Genomic DNA, 18,880 nt, shown 5'->3' on the forward strand with positions numbered 1-18,880 from the left:
CCCGACCAGCGTTCGGAACCGTACGATAATTATCGTACACATACGATAATTTTGTGCCTACGTACGATGTACGATAGCATATTATTATCGTACGCAGATTGTACGATAATTTCTATTATGATGCAAAATTTGAGAATTTATATTATTTCACTCATGCGTTGATAGTCTAAATCGCAGTAGCATGATTTTATTTTGTCCAATAAAATCTTGGGAAAATACCGGGAAATACAAGTTCTCTATTCCTATTGGTCCTTACGATCCGCTCTACTAAGTTTCACCACTGCCGATACTGTAACTTTATCCAGCGCCTGCTGTACACGCTTACTTATTGGTTAGTATAGCATCTACCAATGCGAACAAGAGAATATAAGTTCGATTATGTTCACACTTCATATGTATCGTATATTTTCGTGTAGAAAAGTTGGCAGTTATTTCGTTATATTATTATGATTATATGTCTGTATTCGCTCTGACAAACGGAATTATTCAAATTAAGTGAAGAAAGATGTACTTGCATGCATATCAATATTACAATTTATATGATTTATTTATCTATAATAGACATCATCCTAAAAAATACGATAATTTCGATCCATGTACGATAATTTTTACTCCCCTGGTACGATAGTCAGTCCACTTCAAGTTGCTAACGCTGGTCCCGACGCGTCATTCGAGGACGCTCGGCCTTGCTGTGCGGTTGTGTAACGCGGAGCATATGACTGATCACGTGAGTATATCTGCGGTCGTCGAGAGAAAGTACGATGCTTGAAACTTCACTGCGATGACTGATCTGTATGATTCTATGAGTTGATGTACAGCATAATGCAATGGTTCTTATCAGAGCTAATATTACGTTACATAAAATAAAATGTTCTTGTCAGAGCTAATATTACGTTATATAAAATAAAATGTTCTTATCAGAACGAATCTTTCGGCATACGCTTATTACAGTTATTATGCACGATTACTATTTCTACGATCTATAATGCTACGTTACAAGTTAGGTATTAGACATTTGTATTAATTAATATTATAGGTTGTAGGTACAGCTACAGGATCAACAGAACTCAGGAGGGTTTTCATAGAAGTGGGGAAAGGGACTCGGATGGATATCAAACTATCTTTGGAGACTGAGCGTTTGGAGATCGAATAAAACAACTGCTTGAGTTGTATGAAGAATGTGAGGAATATGTGAAATATATATTTTACTTTAGTTACACGATATATATACAAAATCCTTAAAACTAGTTAACCAATTACAATTGTTACTTAAAAAACATTTACAAGTTTAGAAATTACACACCAATACTAAAGCTTACATTTTGACCAATAGTTAGACGTTATATTCAATAAGAATTGAGAATAATATTATGTGTTCTATCTCTCTAAAACTAATGCTATCGCAATAATCCCGCCAGCGAGCGCTTGTGTAAACTAGCGTCGATGCACGATCTGCGGATGTCAATGGGCACCCACTCCCGCCGCTCATTGATTAAAATTGAATGAATAGTGATCGACGCGCTCCAGTAAAGCACGCTCGGCCCCGCTGTGAGGTTGTGTAACGCGGAGCATATGACCGGTCACGTGAGTATATCTGCGGTAGCTCGAGAGAACGCGACGATGCTTGTACCTCAATGAGATGACCACCGGTGATCCGTACGATTCCATGGCCCGATGCACAGCATTATGAAATGGTTCTTATAAGAGCCAATATTACGGTACATAAAATAATATGTTCTTTCAAGAACGAATCTTTCGGCATATGCTTATTACAGTTAATATGCACGACTTATATTTCTACGATCCATAATGCTACTCTTACGAAGGTATTACGTTACAAGTTAGGTATTAGACATTTGCATTTAATTGATGTTATTGGTTGTAGGTACAGCTACATATCTAAAAAGGAAGTTCGGTCATATTTAGGACAGGAAAATAATAAGTCATCCAGATCCCCAAAGTCATGTCCGCATTCACATTGTGGACTATCTATAATATGAAACCTTGCAAGGTGGGCCGGACAAGTGGTGTGTCCAAGGCGCATTCTTATCAATATGGTGGTAATGATTTTATCAAGTTTAATGACAGATAACCATGACTTGTTAGGAATTATTTGTTGAATTTCGCAATAATTTTTGCCTTTAATTGGCCAACTTTCTGCCCAGACATTACCCCAGGAGTCCCTGAGATAAAGACCAGAAAGTACAGCTAAATCCTGAGTATATATTTTAAAGGGGAATTTGTCACTTATTGGCCTGTTTCGTTGCCTATTATGCCACAGTGGCTAGGTATTAGGAAAGACCTTTTGTTGAACACTCGTAAAAATTACTACTAAAGTCTGCTATAATAGGACAAAATTATTTTGATTCGAAGGGAAATCGCACAAGAGCCTGTAAAGCACTCTTGGAATCACATAAAATTAAACTATTATAAAGTTTACAAAGTAAAACATATTCTAATGCTTTGGCGATGCCAAGACAGTCAGTAGTAAAAACTGACGTGTTAAATAGGCATTTTATTTTTTGGACAATATTATATTGGGCATGATAAACTCCTACTCCTACAAAATCTTCTGACTTGTGTTTTGAAGCATCGGTATATAAATATGTTGCCATCCTGGCTAGTTTTCTTTAACAACAGCATTAAAATAATTATTGGCATTATATTTTTCAATATTTGCAATATAATGAATAGTCGGAACGGTAGATTTGGTTATCAAGGAGCTATTTGAAAATTGTAAAACACGAAAAAATAGACGATCAGACTAAAACTGGCGCCTTAAATAAAGCGGGGGTTCGTTACACTCTACTTGTAATGTATTCAAAGGACTAGATTTCATGGCTCCAGTTATTATTCGCATAGCTTTTGATTGGATAGAATCTAGTTTTCTTAGACCTGCTAAATTACAGGGCTCTAACAAGAAGGTTCCGTAATCAAGGATACTCCGTACTGTAGCATTGTAAAGTAGCTTCAGGGAAAACAGATATGCACCCCACCAAACACCAGAGAGGCATCTCATTAAATTAAGAAGCTTTTCACATTTAGTAACTACGTATTCACAATGAGCCATTCCTCTCAGGTTTGAATCTAAAACGACTCCCAAAAACTTGACATGGTCATTAGTGGGTATTCGACGATTATCGTAAAATATAGAAATTGGAGGATGTAAACGTTGACGCGTGAAGATAACTACCTAACTTTTAAGACTTGAAATGCTGAGACCATTTTCATCTATCCAAAGTTTTAAACAATCTAAGGAATTTGATATTTGGCTACATAATGAACTAAATGTGTTACCCATGGCATATATTACTAAATCATCAGCATATTGAAGCATGGATAGAGTTCGGAAGTGAAGATTCCAAGTCATGAGTATATAGGTTAAAAAGTATCGGACTGAGTACAGATCCTTGTGGAAGTCCTTTCCACACAAGTCTTCTTTGATCCCGTTGTTGGTCAAGTTTTATTGTTCTACCTGACAGAAGGTTTATAATAAAGTTAGTTAGAATAGCAAGTTTATTCATTTTATATTAAAGAATATGTAGATTGACATTATCATAAGCTGATTGCAAGTCTAAAAAGGCTGCAATAGCTGATTCATTACGTGTAAAAGCCAATCGTATATCTGTCGTAAAAGTACCCACACTATCCAAAGTGCTCCTATCTTTCCTGAATCCAAACTGTGATTCGGGTAGTATTCCACGATTTTCAATGAACCATTCAAGACGATTTTTACCAAACTCTCAGCAACTTTTGCGATTACAGGTGATAATGCTATTGGGCGATATGATGATGCTAGACTCGGTGACTTGTCTGGTTTAAGAATGGGAATAATAATTTGCAATTTCCAAGAAGGCCGAATATTGCCCGATAGAATTATTTTATTAATTATATCCAAGTAATACTGAAGAGAAGCTTGACTAAGGTTTGCTAAAAAAGAATATGGAATACCATCTTCACCTGGGGCAGAGTCTTTGATCGAAGTTAAAGCACTTTGTAGTTCTTGCATAGTGAAGGTAGAATTAATTATACATTGGTTTTGGAAGATGTACGAAGCAATATTACTACAAAAAAGGTTGTGTTCCGGAACTGAAGGGGGAGCTAGACGATCCAGAAATGTTTCGCATAAATTTGGAGCTAATGATATAATACGATTATCACTGATACCATTTCTAAATCGTCTTATATTTTGCCAAACAATAGATGGATTAATATAAGGAGAAATGGATAGGCAAAATGTTTTCCATCCCTGCATTTTTTTTCTTTTAGTGGTTTGCGTGCACTTGATATAGCATCAGACACGCCGCTAAAGTTTTCGTCTGACATGTCTCTATTGCACCGTTTCTCAGCCTCTTTTCTTAATTTAACTATTTTAGTACATTCTTTCTCCCACCAAGGTGGAGAAGGGATATGGCGACTTTTTCAAAGTGAATGTCATCTGGAGCGTGTAGTAGTGCACTTGTAAATACATTGCTACAATTATTAAATCCATAAATTATTGGGTAATTCCATAGATAAATTGGGTAAATTCGAAATATTAAGGTCTACGGCACTTTTAAATTTATCCCATAATTTTTCATTTTTGAGTTTATATTTCAAAAGTGGCTTTCTGTAAGAATTTTGTAAGTAACGCGAATCATTAGTCGGAAATGAAACAACAATTGGGAAATGATCACTTCCATATCAGCTAGATAACGTATGAAAAATCTATTGCACTAATATTTTCGTTTGGTCCGGTGCGTCTGGTAGGATCACCAGAATTAAGTATACAAATATTATGAGAATCAAGTATGTCTTAAAACATTTCACCACAATATGTATGATAGAACATCCCCAAGAAATATGATGGGAGTTGAAATCTCCTAATATTATAAAAGGACGAGGAAGACGTGTGATAAGACTGGTAAAGTAGTGAAGAGCTGAAGAAGAAGCGGAAGGAATATATATATAAACTACACAAATATTATTAATGTGTGCTGGTACCACGAAAAAATTACTGTAGGTAGGAAGTGAGAGAGGTTAGTAAGAGATATGATAAGTAAAGCGGCATCACCATACCCATCAGACCTATCATCTCTTAAGCAAGAAAATCCGTGGATTTTAAAAGGCTGGCTTAAGCCAAGTCTCAGAGAGTGCAAATAAACAAGCCTTATACTTGTTTATTAAGTATATTATTTCAGATATTTTTTTAGAAACTGCACTTCTACAGGTCCATTGTAGAAGTTTTTGAAGTACTGCCATTTTGAGGGTTTCTGGATTGTTGAACATATCGATTATAGATGCAACGTTTTTGATTTGATTTAGGGGGTGTACGACGATTTCTAAAGATTGTTTTCCTATATGAACTATTTAGCTGTGACTGATGAGATGAATGAGGGCGAGTGGATAGATGGACTGGAGTATTATAAGAAACTGATGTTCTTCCTTCTATATCAGCATAGGACTTATTAATAGGAGGAATCAATTTTTCTGCTTCCCCATATGAGATGCATTTTTGTGCCATAGAAATTTTAATTTGTTTTTGACGGTCATACTCTGGACAAGATCTACGAATAGCAAAATGATTACCTGAACAATAGCAACAAGTAACATTCTCCTCATTTACATTACAAGAGTCACCAGTGTGTTCAGAACCGCATTTGTAACATTTACATTTGATCGGCATTGCAATTTCGTATGTCAAAATCGACAACAATTGAAACATTGTATAGTTGGGTATGTGTATACGAGCTCGTAGCTCTACTGGTAAGGAATTAAAATAAACGAATATACGTTCCGACAGGACCTGGCCATCGAATGTCAGAACAACATTTTGAGTAGGTTTCCAGACAGGAGAACCCTCCACTATAGTCTTATATTTTATTCGTCGAACCTTGAGAACCTTACCACAACCACTAGTCACTGACATATTTTCAATAACATCCTCAATTGACCAGTCCGAGGGCACTCCTCGTACAAAGCCCATGCGCATTATTTGGAATCATGGAATAAATACTTTTAAGTTCATCTTTTCTAAGTTGGAATTATCAATCAAGGTGTTAGCATCAGTAAAACTTGAGAAAGATAAATACATTCTGTTCCTACCTATTTTATTTAATGAACCATTAATAATATTTCGATTTTTTTTTAAGGAACCTGCCAAATGAAACAGGGTAGAGTGGTACTGTCATTTGGTGAATTGTTTCTCTTTGTACGTGCACAATAAATGGGGCTATATCATTTTCGTTGTACTTTATCCTTCCAATAGAAGTGTAAGCTTTGGGATCTGAACCAATACAAGGTATTGTTGGAATTATTGGATTATTTTCACTAGTGATATTTGATGTTTCTAAAGGTTTATTAGTAACTTCTATTGAAGTATCACTAATTTCACTGCCTCCACAACGACATCCAGTCTTACCACCCACCGCCTGAGCGTGCTTCCTCTCTTTCATATTACAGGTTTTGCAAATTTTATGTAAATTAGATCTTTTGCGACTTGTACGCTTGGAAACAGAACTGTCCGTGTCCATTTCTGATTCATTAGTTGTCGATACAGTAATAAAATTAGCCGCCGGGGGAACGCGGCTTGTTCATATTATGATATACATAAAAACATACCTGGACTCTAGCTAAACAATAAACCTATTATAATATTAACACGAAATATAAATATAATTTATACCAATAAACTATACTACTTCTTCTAATTTTAGTTAGGCCTTCAAGATGACCGCGAAATTGGCAATCGCCCTAGATTCCGATACTAAACGAGGCCTTAAGGTGGCTTTTGAGGTGTTGTCGAAGTCGAGGCACTGGTCGACGATTTCGCGACTCCTGCATGGCCCGTGTATAAGACATCACTAGTACTGTCATATTCTGCATAGCATTGTATTTTGGGGGTGTTCAATATATCATTTATACAAGGAAGAAACAGTGTAGGACATAGAACACAGTCATTCAAGAAATAGGTAAACTAATGTTGAAAACTTGGCTTCACATTTATAAGATGTGACAAAAGGCATAAATGCATCATGAGAATGATTTTCTACATAAAATAAATAAAATGGATAAATTGTGTCTACTGCTCGTTAGAGTAAAAGTGTTCTGTGGTCTTCTGTGCCATGCGTAGGCATCATAGTAGCACAGAGTACATTATTTATTATTATAGGTACATACCTAGTAGTCTCTGACTGTGCCGAAGTGGTTGATATATTAATAAATTATTGTACTTGTATTTATACGTAGTGACTAGTGTTTAAATTCTCTTTGCTTGTATTTATATTATATCGTGAATTTTAGTGTTTACAAAAATTTAATGCTTATTATATTTCTATGAAAGTAACAAAAAAGCTAGATTAATGCGTAATTTATTAATGGCTTATGTAGATTGTAGTCACAAAAATGTTGAATTATAAATAAATTTTGGTGTATTGCCGTCTTAAACATTCGGGTGAGTCCATATCATTTTATAATTATAAATTATTTCAAACACGGAACTGTTTGTGTTACAAAATAGTTTATAAGTGTTAGATTCCAGTGCTAGCATAAGGTAAGGAATTAAGGTTATAATAAATGTAAATCTTCTAATAAATATAAGTGTATAATTTAGAACAACATAATATTAGGTAACGACATAAATTTTCAATTATCTATTTCTCGCCATATTTCTACACTTGAATAAACTATCCCAAATATCTTTTTTGTTCTTTTCTTAAAGTATATTACGATTACATGAATAAATTTCTATAGCATATGATAATTATGTACCAGACAGCCTCATCATAACATCATTAATAATCTATATTTAGGTAATAAGACACTGCTGCATAATTTTTAATAAAACTATTAAATTTATTAAGACAACTTATAATATTAGACAATTTATTAAAACTATTGTGGCGGTGGTATTCTATGGTCCTGTTACAATTAGTAACCAACAATTCCTTGCTTCTTAGGTATGAAAATTACTTCATTGGGCAGTATAAGTTGCCGATTTTTATAAACATATAAGTTTTCAAAAATAGACTAAGAATGTCTAGTTATTAAATATATTTATTTATTTGTCCTTTAGAGACTATCTATAAGCAAGCTGATACATGGCACAAAAAGTTCTCTTAGCTGCATGATCTTTAGTAAAATGCAGTATGTCTGTTAATGCAGAATGTTTGCAGGCCAAACCCCATTATGTAGTTGACATGTGATTTTGATAAAATGTTCCAGTCTCAATAACTAGAAATAGGGTCGGCTGCCTGATATTTCGAAAACTTCAGAATTATCATTGTATTAAGTATAAGATACATAATAGCTTTAAGGGTAAATTTATACACTTCTACAATAAAGTCCCAGCCACTGTTCAGGCATTATCTATAAATAAATTTAAATGTTTTATAAAAAAAATGGCTCTGTCGTAAATCCTATTACTCCACTGCTGAATATCTAAATGATCGGACAGCCTGGGACTAGATTGTGATTATTTTATAGCGACTGTACAATATTGTATATTTTTATTGAAAAGAGCGCATAAAAAAAGAATGCTGGGAGAGTTTCTTGCGCCGCTTCTTCTCTCTCAGAGCGCCATTTGTTTTTCCGAAGCGGTAGTAATATAAGAAATGACATCAAAAAGAATTCTAAAGGAATCAATTTTGAGAAAATAAATGCCTTTTATGCCTTTTGCCATTTATTGACAGTGTTGTCAGCTATAAAATCAACATTTTGGATATTCTTGGTTTATTCTGTGGTATAATTTTATACCAAGTTTATTTGTACGGCCATATAAGTTTTAAATTACCTATTATATCTATTATAATACCTTGATATTTTTTACATTTGCTACGGAGATTACATCTTGTTTTACTTGGTAGATATATTTCCAAGTTCAGGTTAATTTTATCAAAATGAATACCCTTATCATATCATCCTGGTTACATTACATAGTTTCGCATATGTTCACAGAAAAAGAGTATAGTGTTGAAGTGCAAACTTGAATATTTTGGAGGTTACATCAAACCAAGTTCATTTTTCCAAATTCCGCAACCTTCTAAAGAAAAGATGGAATTGGATTCATGAAAGAAACAAGTTTCTTCTGACACTGATGGATGATTTCATAGATGTGTTCAGCATTTCTGAAACTAAACCAATTGTGGACTGTAGTTCACTTTGGCTTCCAACTTCAATGTAGATTGTAGTTACTTGATGGTTACATAGAGATTAAATTTTAGTTTTTCGTAGTTTTACGTTAACATAGAGTTTAAATTACGAGTTTATTTTGGGCTTGCAAGACGGTACGTCTAAATCGTCTCTATTCCTTCGTCGCCATGGTTAGATTAGACTTTGTCGTTGTTGTTGTTTTGTTCTTTGTTTGTTAGTAATAATGATTTTATTTGAATTTTACGTGATTTGAATACTAAAAAATATATGAATAATCTTAGTTTACCATTCACATTCTGTTTTAAACAGACAACAAATGAACTCCATGTTTACGTGTGTCATAGAATATGAATTAAATTGTCTATTAGAAATCCGTGGTACCGTCGAACCATAGTTGACCGGTTGATTGCACTGCAGAAGAAACAGAGCAGAGGTAGATAGTACACAGCCTTGGGGAACACCAGCATTCAGCCCAGCCCAGTGAGAAAGCTGGTGTTACGTTTTCAATGGAAAAATCTCGGGAAGCTCAAATGATATAAGTTTTGAGAGAAATTGTCGAATATACGGTTGAAAGCATTTCTATGTGCTACTAACTGCTAAGCCCTTGTTCCGTAATCACTACTTTTTCAAATTCCGCTACACAGACAGGATGTATATTACCACATACGTACGTACACGTCGTACGGAATAACTACATGCCAATATTACGTTATAAATTTCAATTGGTCATATTATCTATGACTATTTTTAAACAGTATTGTACCGTAGAGCTGGTGAGTCTGCCAAATGTGGCAAACAGTTATTTAGGATAGTATTAATTTGTAAATGTAGTGAATAAATGAGTTATGAAGAGAATTTTGAAGCGGCAGAAGCGAATTTACGGTAAGGATTGCTACCAACATTTTATAAATGTTAGTGTTATGCTGAGATCTATAGACTTCCTTACTTACTTACGTAAGTCTTATCTGAGCTTAAGCTTAGCGTAATCTTTGATCACCTGTTTAGTCAATTGACGACAGAAATTATGCTGAGCTTAGACAGCCCCATGCAACAGCTAAATACGCGTATTATCACACTCAGCTAAGATTTACGTGAGTAAAGTCTGAGTTCGCTCTATAGACTTAGCATTAGAGCTCATGGGCAGTAAATTGCATTCGCAGTAATTCCATGCGAAGGAACTGTAAATGCGCAAAATATAATATTATGTATATCCACTTGGTTATTTTACGAAGTACCTAGATACGTTTGTTACTTAATGAATAAAGCTTTTGCATATGCCATTTTTTCATTTAATAAGTATTTAAAGTTGCACATTATATTAATTTAGTTTAAATTTATTGTCAGGAGGTAGATTAGAGAGAACCAACATTGTCTATGGAATTAAAGTAAAGTCAACTTATGGTTTTAATATTTGTAACAAAAGGAATCCCTTAAAATAATTTCCCAAAACTAGTATTATTAACCACCGATTTTACTTACGGAGTGTTTCGAGCTGTTAGGCTTAATTCCTGCCTCCCGCATATTGAAACATAGGTACTCAAGACTCTCCACAGTGCGGTTTTCAAGGAACCTTTCTATGTACAATTGGTACACAGTAAAATAAGCAAACAGACCGTGTGCATCGAACTAAAAAGCTGTCAACGCTCATGTGCTCCTGATTAGTATCACCAGGAGAAGTATAGTTCTTTTTTTTTTTTTCATAATAGATGGGCTAACGGGAAAAAAAAAAAAAAAAAAAAATTCAAATTCAAGATTTCTATATTTGGTATTAAATACATTTTACAAAATTACTTAAATCTACTTATTAAAGCAATTTACAATTAAGCCTTATATATGTAGGTATCAGAAAACTTATTTCTACAACCCTATCTACGTATTGAGGGATAAAACTTTATTATGCTTAAAAACTAATACATGAGGTTTGTGGGGGGGGGAATCCAGGAAACTGGGAAAACCTGGCTATTTGCTATTGATATAACGTAATATTAATCGTAACCTATCACTTAACCTAACTTAAGACTAATGACTAGAACTTAAAACTAACTTAAAAACTAAGGTAAATAAATACATAGATATGTATACATACATATATAACATAAATTAGGCTAACGGGAAAGAGACGCACGTGATATTAAGAGGTCAGGCAACCGCCCACGGAAATTCGCAATACCAGGGATCAAGAGATGCGTTGCGGGCCTTTACGTTGGTAGAATGCCAGCTTGAAGGTATATGAGAATCAGTGACATCAACCATCTGGTTACCCTTACGTTCGTTTCTCCACCTATTCCATAATCTAAATTTCACAACGGGTACTTAAACTTAACGTTAATAAAAATTCGAATATTTAATCCCAGAAGTGATGGATATCTGACATAAAACTGTTAAAATATTGACTCGCTCACAAAATGATCATGACGATCATCTAAGTTGCTAACTTTCTCGAGTATTAAACAATTTATATTATTTTTGTAGTATGTGGAACTCTAGGTCTATTTGGTCTCATATTGATTGCAGTATTTGGTAAAGAATGTTAATTTTCCTAATAAAAAAAGACAACGATTACGATATTCATGATACTTAACATATATTTATTAGAACGTCATTCATATTAATACATATTATAATACATATTATAATCATTCATATTCGTTATAATATAAATGCTTACACCTTACCACTGGAATTCGAACCCGGGACCTCTAACTCAGTAGGCGTGGTCACCAACCACTGGGCTATTAGGTCGTCATGGGGTTTGTTTTCAATTTCTCTTGTTTTTATTTGTGTGTTTTACTCTATTTGTTCGTCAATAGTGAACCGATTTGAATGACGTTCTGATCGAATTTTAATTGCAATACGCATTTGTAGACGAGTAATCCCGGGTTTATAGCACCACAAAGGCCAATGTATCAATATGACGTCACGCATACGTCACACGTTTGAATGATGTGAGCGCGGCACGGGTGTGCCTTGTCAAGTCGTCAGTCGCCGAGCCTCCAGTGCTGTCGCGATATGCGAACCGTCCGCTAGCGCGAATTTACGTTCTATTTTTAAATTCAGTGCCGTGATTGGCCGTTCAGTTAGTTGGTGGTGAAAGAGACTGTTACACCATGATGGAAGACGGTAATTATTTGCACTTCTAATTTGAAGCGATTTTGTGGTTTTTGTTGAGGCACTTTTTTCGATGCGTAATAATGTGCTAATGTTACACAAAATATATCATATTGGTAACTTGAATTGTTAGTTATCTTAGAAGCGGAGTATCCCTAAGGCAAAAGAGGCGCGAGCGAAGCGAAAGATTATTAAATTCTATAAGTTATACAGGGTGTAATTGTTAATTGGGACCAGGCGATTATTCCGCAACTGTTACAGATATCAAATCACTTAAAACTGATATCGAAGGTACGTTACCTAATCAGTAAAATGACATCAATAGAATTTAAAAAATCAAACGAGAAGTATCCAAACTTTTGATATTAAACACTCCCAATACATTTAGTTTGAGATTAGTAGAAAGGTTTTAGTTTCCTTACTTTGGCTTATTACTGATATTTAAGGAAACTGTCTATTAACTTAACAAAGTAATCAAGCTATCTTTTAATTGAATAGTATTTATTTCTTAGTAAGTACAAAACTTTGTATTCGAAGTGACGTCCTTGTTGTTCCATACAATTTGTATTAATCTCATACTAAATGTATGGAAGTGCTTCATCAAAATTTTGGATATTTTCCGTTTGATTTTTAAAAAGTTATTGCTTGTTTTTTTATTGATAAGGTAACGTTCTTTTGATATCAGTTTAAAGTTTTTTGATATTTGTAATAGTTACTGAATGATAATGATTTCACCCTGTATAGTAAAAACTTCTGAACCGATTGTGATGAAACAGTGCATGAGATTCAAGAGATTGAGATCTTTACATCTTATCTCGCATTTGTTATTCTATGGTACTGTAGAGCACGGCAATACTTCAAGCCGGCCCACATTCTACAAAGCGCAGGTCCGGCCACACATGGAGTATTGCTGTCATCTCTGGTCTGGCGCACCCAAGTATCAGCGCGATCCATTTGACCGCGTGCAACGCAGAGCAGCTCGAATTGTCGGGGACCCAGTGCTCTGTGAAGGGCTGGATCACTTGGCGTTGCGTAGAGACGTCGCTTCATTGTATGTCTTCTACCGCATTTATCACGGGGAGTGTTCCAAAGAGCTGTTTAACCTGATTCCTGCCGCCGAATTCCACTTTCGCACGACACGCCACAAGTTAGGATATCATCCCCATCATCTGTAGCGGTCCTCCATAGTGCGGTTTTCAAGGAGCTTTCTACCACGTACTACAAAGCTGTGGAATGAGCTTCCTTGTGCGGTGCTTCCGGGACGATACGACATGGGTACGTTCACTTCCTTGAAGGACGGCAATGCTTGTACTTAGCTTAGCTTGTACTGTGATTCCTCTGGTGTTGCAAGAGTATGTGGGGGCGGTGATCACTAAACACCAGATGACCCTTACGATTGTTTGTCATTCTTTTCATACCAAGATGTGCCGGTGTTTTATCCTTCTTATGGCCTCAGAAAGAGTAAGATGTACTGCTTACTGGTTCGGATGTACTCTGTTATGGTACGACGAGGTGCTTTCCTAGAGGTGTAAGAGCATTCTCTAATACCTATTTCATGCACCCGTGTTTGCCTATCGGAATTATTAAGAAAATTACGGTCAAATAATTATAATTGACATAACGTGACCGGGGTGTAAGCGACTAATAAATATTATTATTATTTGCGTAAATATTAGTTCAAAGCTGGAGTTATTTAAATTTAAACTTTAAAGCAATAAGAAAACATAGGTAGATAGATTTAAAAGTTACATTCGCCTCAAGGCGAGGCCAAGGTTACTTTTTCCGTTTTCACGGTGATTATATTGTAAATTTATCTTAATTTACTATAAACCAATGTTATTATAATGTTTAAACGTTCATAGATATATCCTTTACCATGTAGATTTATTAGAATGTCAATTTTATCTAACTGAACGATAGGTTTTAGCGGGCTGTCTTGCTAGATGGGTTAACGGCCTTACTCCTGCCACCCCACCTCTACCAGGAAGCCCAGCAGACCTATGGCCTGGATGACCTCGGCCTTCCGAGGTATTGTGCCCGATATTCCGCCAGCCCCCGACACTCAAGAATGACATGGACGACTGTTTTTCTGCTCCTAAACAGGCTCTACAAAGAGGGCTGTCTGTAACACGTATACTAGTGTTTGTTTAGTAAAGCATGACCGGTTAAGTTTCGGCTAATAACCTGTCTCTCAAACCGTCGCAGCCTCTCTGGTTTGCCTGCACGTGCTAAGGTTAGTCCAGTGTTCCTGCTTTTCTACCCTAGTGTACTGCTGCAGTGATTTCCGGAGCCAAGTGAATGGTAAATACATATAGGATTCGAGACCGACAGCCTTCAACTTCGAGCTCCTTCTTGCTAATTCATCCGCTGCATCATTGCCTCGCGAGCCACTGTGTCCTTTAAATCATTGTTGTTGGCAACTTCAATATTTGTAAACTATCCCCGACGTCTGGTGTAGCTCTGTAGGGCCTGCAGAACTGATCCGCTATCGGAAAGCATGCGGATGGGGAACAGCCATAATAATGCCCATACTGAGCTGCCCCAACTGAACGATTATATCAAAAGGCAATTATATCAAAGGTTCAAACTTTATAGCCTCTGTTCACCTTACTGCTGTATCTACAGCTGTAATTAAATCAGTTTTTTTGTTTTAACAACTGCCGGTGAGAATGTAAGGACTATAGTCAGTTCCGTATTGTTTAGTGGGGGGATTTAGTTTTGTTATAGCCATCACCTCAACCAAAGATAGATGAGTTTTCTCTTTAATCTTGTAACGGCTTGAGAGGTGTCATGTAGTTTAGTAGCCAATTAGGGTGAGAGGCTTGGTCGGCGTAGCGTGTTGTGATTTTTTTGTGCTCTTAAAAATATAATTTGTACAATATCGTATATGTTGCTATTGCTATAAAATAATCACAATCTAGTCTAGACTGTCTGTGCGTCCGTGATATGCTTGTACGTCCGAAATGGGTGTTAAAATCGCTTCATTTTTTTAAACAAGATCGCTATCTAATACAATAGTTATATTTTTTTTATGTTTCTTATTAGATAGAGATAGCCATAAAAAACCTTAGACCGCCATTATTTTTATGTTAGTTTATGATGAACTTTCACATAAATTGACCCATATACCCAATTATACACGTCACGTGGGTAAACCTGCGGACCATAACTGGTCTTAAATATATATAGCAACTGAAGTTAATCGCAGCATTTTGTTTTTGTGAAGCATTTTGTTGTATACCTATACGTAACAATAATTGTAATTGAGTAAAAAAAATAACAAATGTTGTGCATATTTTAATATTTTGGAATGGTAAGGGAATAATTCGTACGAACTTTATTTATCATTTATAACAGTACTAGCATTTGTGTGGTTAAATACAATATTCATTTATTGGGCTATTGTACACAAAATTGACAATTTATATTACATAAAAAATTTAACACTTCAGATCTATTACAATTATTTTAAATTATAAAGTTTATCTCTCAGAAAACTTTCAACTTTCAGACATAATTTCAAAGACTGTCTTACGAACTTTCGATCAGGCCTCGTGTCCTGACGCTAGTTTAACATTTTATACGAATCCCAAGAAAAGTGCACGCCGCTAAAGAAGTTTTCGCTTCAATTAAAGTAACAAATTCATAAGAACAGGTTACGTGCGGCCTTCGCCTTACCGTTAACTTAATTATTTTGTTTTTGTCGTCAGAATAATGATAGTTGTTTTGAATATTTATGTCATTACGTTGGGCACTTTTGGTACGGGGAATAAACACTGAACTCACGTTATAGTCACGCACAATAGATTACAACACAACTACGCTTGTTATCTAATAATTCCCCATGAAAAAGGAAATATTTATTAAACTAAACGGAATACTCATTGTTTGTGTTAACTATGTTCTCAGGGTTCCGTTTGAATGACGATTATTTTATATTTTAAACAAATTCTTTTTTTTTAACATCCTGTGTAGGTAGACTACTCTTTAGGGTTTTGTTTATGTTTTAAGGGTTAAGTTTCAATCACGTTTTTTTTTAAATAAATAAAAATATTTTATTTCGGACATTATATCATCCATAGCCAATTTTGCATTAAAAAAGGTATACAACATTACTTAATTAATTAGATAACATTAATTATTAAAAAAAAAATTATATAAATTAGAATTAAAAAGTATAAATTAAAAATTACAAATGGAAAATTAAAAGTTATTAAAAATAACATTATATTTCGGTGGTAATGTTTTACCGTTTTCAATATACAATTATTACGATTATAATATAATCTCGTCAGAAATCCCGCTCTAGCCCTATGCATTACAGCATAAAAATCGTCAACCCTGTGCATCGCAAACATACCCGACGCACTACACCTCCATGGCAACCCCAGTGGGAGAGATGCTTTTTGCTGCCAGTGACCGTCTCTGTCTCTCTAGGTCCTCATTATCTTTCATCGTCTCACTTAGTACATGTCCTAGATATTTAAACTTAGTCACATATTGCAGTTCGGAGCCACATAGTTTTATAGGCAGTACATTTTCTGGACCTATATTTTAAGGACATTTTAAGGAGATCTTTTTTCTATGTTACGGCTTTCGTATATTGCCAATAGACCCTTTATAAGGCGAGCTTTTGGAGTAAGGATTGTGTTTCTAGCATGCGAAAGATAAAAAATTACCCTTTTTGCGCTCAAGCATTTTGACAAGAAGGAAATTCGAATCATAATTATTCGTTTTCAATATTTAATAATGTAAGAGGTAAATTTATTGAATTAGGCGTTACTTTGCGGAAATCCATAATTATACAAATGATTTAAGTTTTCTTTAGTGTTAATTCCGACAATATTTGTTTTTAAAACAATTCGACATGCGTTTCGCCTCTACACGAGGCATTCCCAGCACGCGCCGTCTCGCCAAAATCTGGCACAAGACTGACTGAAAAACAAATATTGGCGGTATTAACACTAAAGAAAACTTAAATCATTTGTATAATTATGGATTTCCGCAAAGTAACGCCTAATTCAATAAATTTACCTCTTACATTATTAAATATTGAAAACGAATAATTATGATTCGAATTTCCTTCTTGTCAAAATGCTTGAGCGCAAAAAGGGTAATTTTTTATCTTTCGCATGCTAGAAACACAATCCTTACTCCAAAAGCTCGCCTTATAAAGGGTCTATTGGCAATATACGAAAGCCGTAACATAGAAAAAAGATCTCCTTAAAATGTCCTTAAAATATAGGTCCAGAAAATGTACTGCCTATAAAACTATGTGGCTCCGAACTGCAATATGTGACTAAGTTTAAATATCTAGGACATGTACTAAGTGAGACGATGAAAGATAATGAGGACCTAGAGAGACAGAGACGGTCACTGGCAGCAAAAAGCATCTCTCCCACTGGGGTTGCCATGGAGGTGTAGTGCGTCGGGTATGTTTGCGATGCACAGGGTTGACGATTTTTATGCTGTAATGCATAGGGCTAGAGCGGGATTTCTGACGAGATTATATTATAATCGTAATAATTGTATATTGAAAACGGTAAAACATTACCACCGAAATATAATGTTATTTTTAATAACTTTTAATTTTCCATTTGTAATTTTTAATTTATACTTTTTAATTCTAATTTATATAATTTTTTTTTTAATAATTAATGTTATCTAATTAATTAAGTAATGTTGTATACCTTTTTTAATGCAAAATTGGCTATGGATGATATAATGTCCGAAATAAAATATTTTTATTTATTTAAAAAAAAACGTGATTGAAACTTAACCCTTAAAACATAAACAAAACCCTAAAGAGTAGTCTACCTACACAGGATGTTAAAAAAAAAGAATTTGTTTAAAATATAAAATAATCGTCATTCAAACGGAACCCTGAGAACATAGTTAACACAAACAATGAGTATTCCGTTTAGTTTAATAAATATTTCCTTTTTCATGGGGAATTATTAGATAACAAGCGTAGTTGTGTTGTAATCTATTGTGCGTGACTATAACGTGAGTTCAGTGTTTATTCCCCGTACCAAAAGTGCCCAACGTAATGACATAAATATTCAAAACAACTATCATTATTCTGACGACAAAAACAAAATAATTAAGTTAACGGTAAGGCGAAGGCCGCACGTAACCTGTTCTTATGAATTTGTTACTTTAATTGAAGCGAAAACTTCTTTAGCGGCGTGCACTTTTCTTGGGATTCGTATAAAATGTTAAACTAGCGTCAGGACACGAGGCCTGATCGAAAGTTCGTAAGACAGTCTTTGAAATTATGTCTGAAAGTTGAAAGTTTTCTGAGAGATAAACTTTATAATTTAAAATAATTGTAATAGATCTGAAGTGTTAAATTTTTTATGTAATATAAATTGTCAATTTTGTGTACAATAGCCCAATAAATGAATATTGTATTTAACCACACAAATGCTAGTACTGTTATAAATGATAAATAAAGTTCGTACGAATTATTCCCTTACCATTCCAAAATATTAAAATATGCACAACATTTGTTATTTTTTTTACTCAATTACAATTATTGTTACGTATAGGTATACAACAAAATGCTTCACAAAAACAAAATGCTGCGATTAACTTCAGTTGCTATATATATTTAAGACCAGTTATGGTCCGCAGGTTTACC

General features: G+C 34.7%; 1 protein-coding gene across 5 annotated transcripts in view; it reads left to right on the forward strand.

Annotated features, from left to right (window-relative positions):
- The first annotated feature begins 7,175 nt into the window (after nucleotides 1-7,175).
- The window catches only part of LOC126976079 (glycerol kinase-like), a 59,154-nt gene continuing 47,449 nt past the window's right edge, over nucleotides 7,176-18,880 (forward strand). The window contains exon 1 of one of the 5 annotated variants that reach the window (XM_050824259.1): nucleotides 7,176-7,432. Coding sequence is in view for 3 of the 5 variants with exons in the window: in XM_050824261.1 (XP_050680218.1) it covers nucleotides 9,975-10,011 (37 nt within the window). In the remaining 2 variants the exon portion in view is untranslated. Of the gene's footprint in view, nucleotides 7,433-7,461; nucleotides 7,532-9,880; nucleotides 10,012-12,109; nucleotides 12,250-18,880 lie in introns of those variants that run through there. The other 4 variants (XM_050824260.1, XM_050824261.1, XM_050824257.1 and 1 more) reach the window with 4 other exon arrangements.

This window comes from Leptidea sinapis, chromosome 39 (genome assembly GCF_905404315.1).
Source record: "Leptidea sinapis chromosome 39, ilLepSina1.1, whole genome shotgun sequence".
Lineage (NCBI taxonomy): Eukaryota > Metazoa > Arthropoda > Insecta > Lepidoptera > Pieridae > Leptidea > Leptidea sinapis.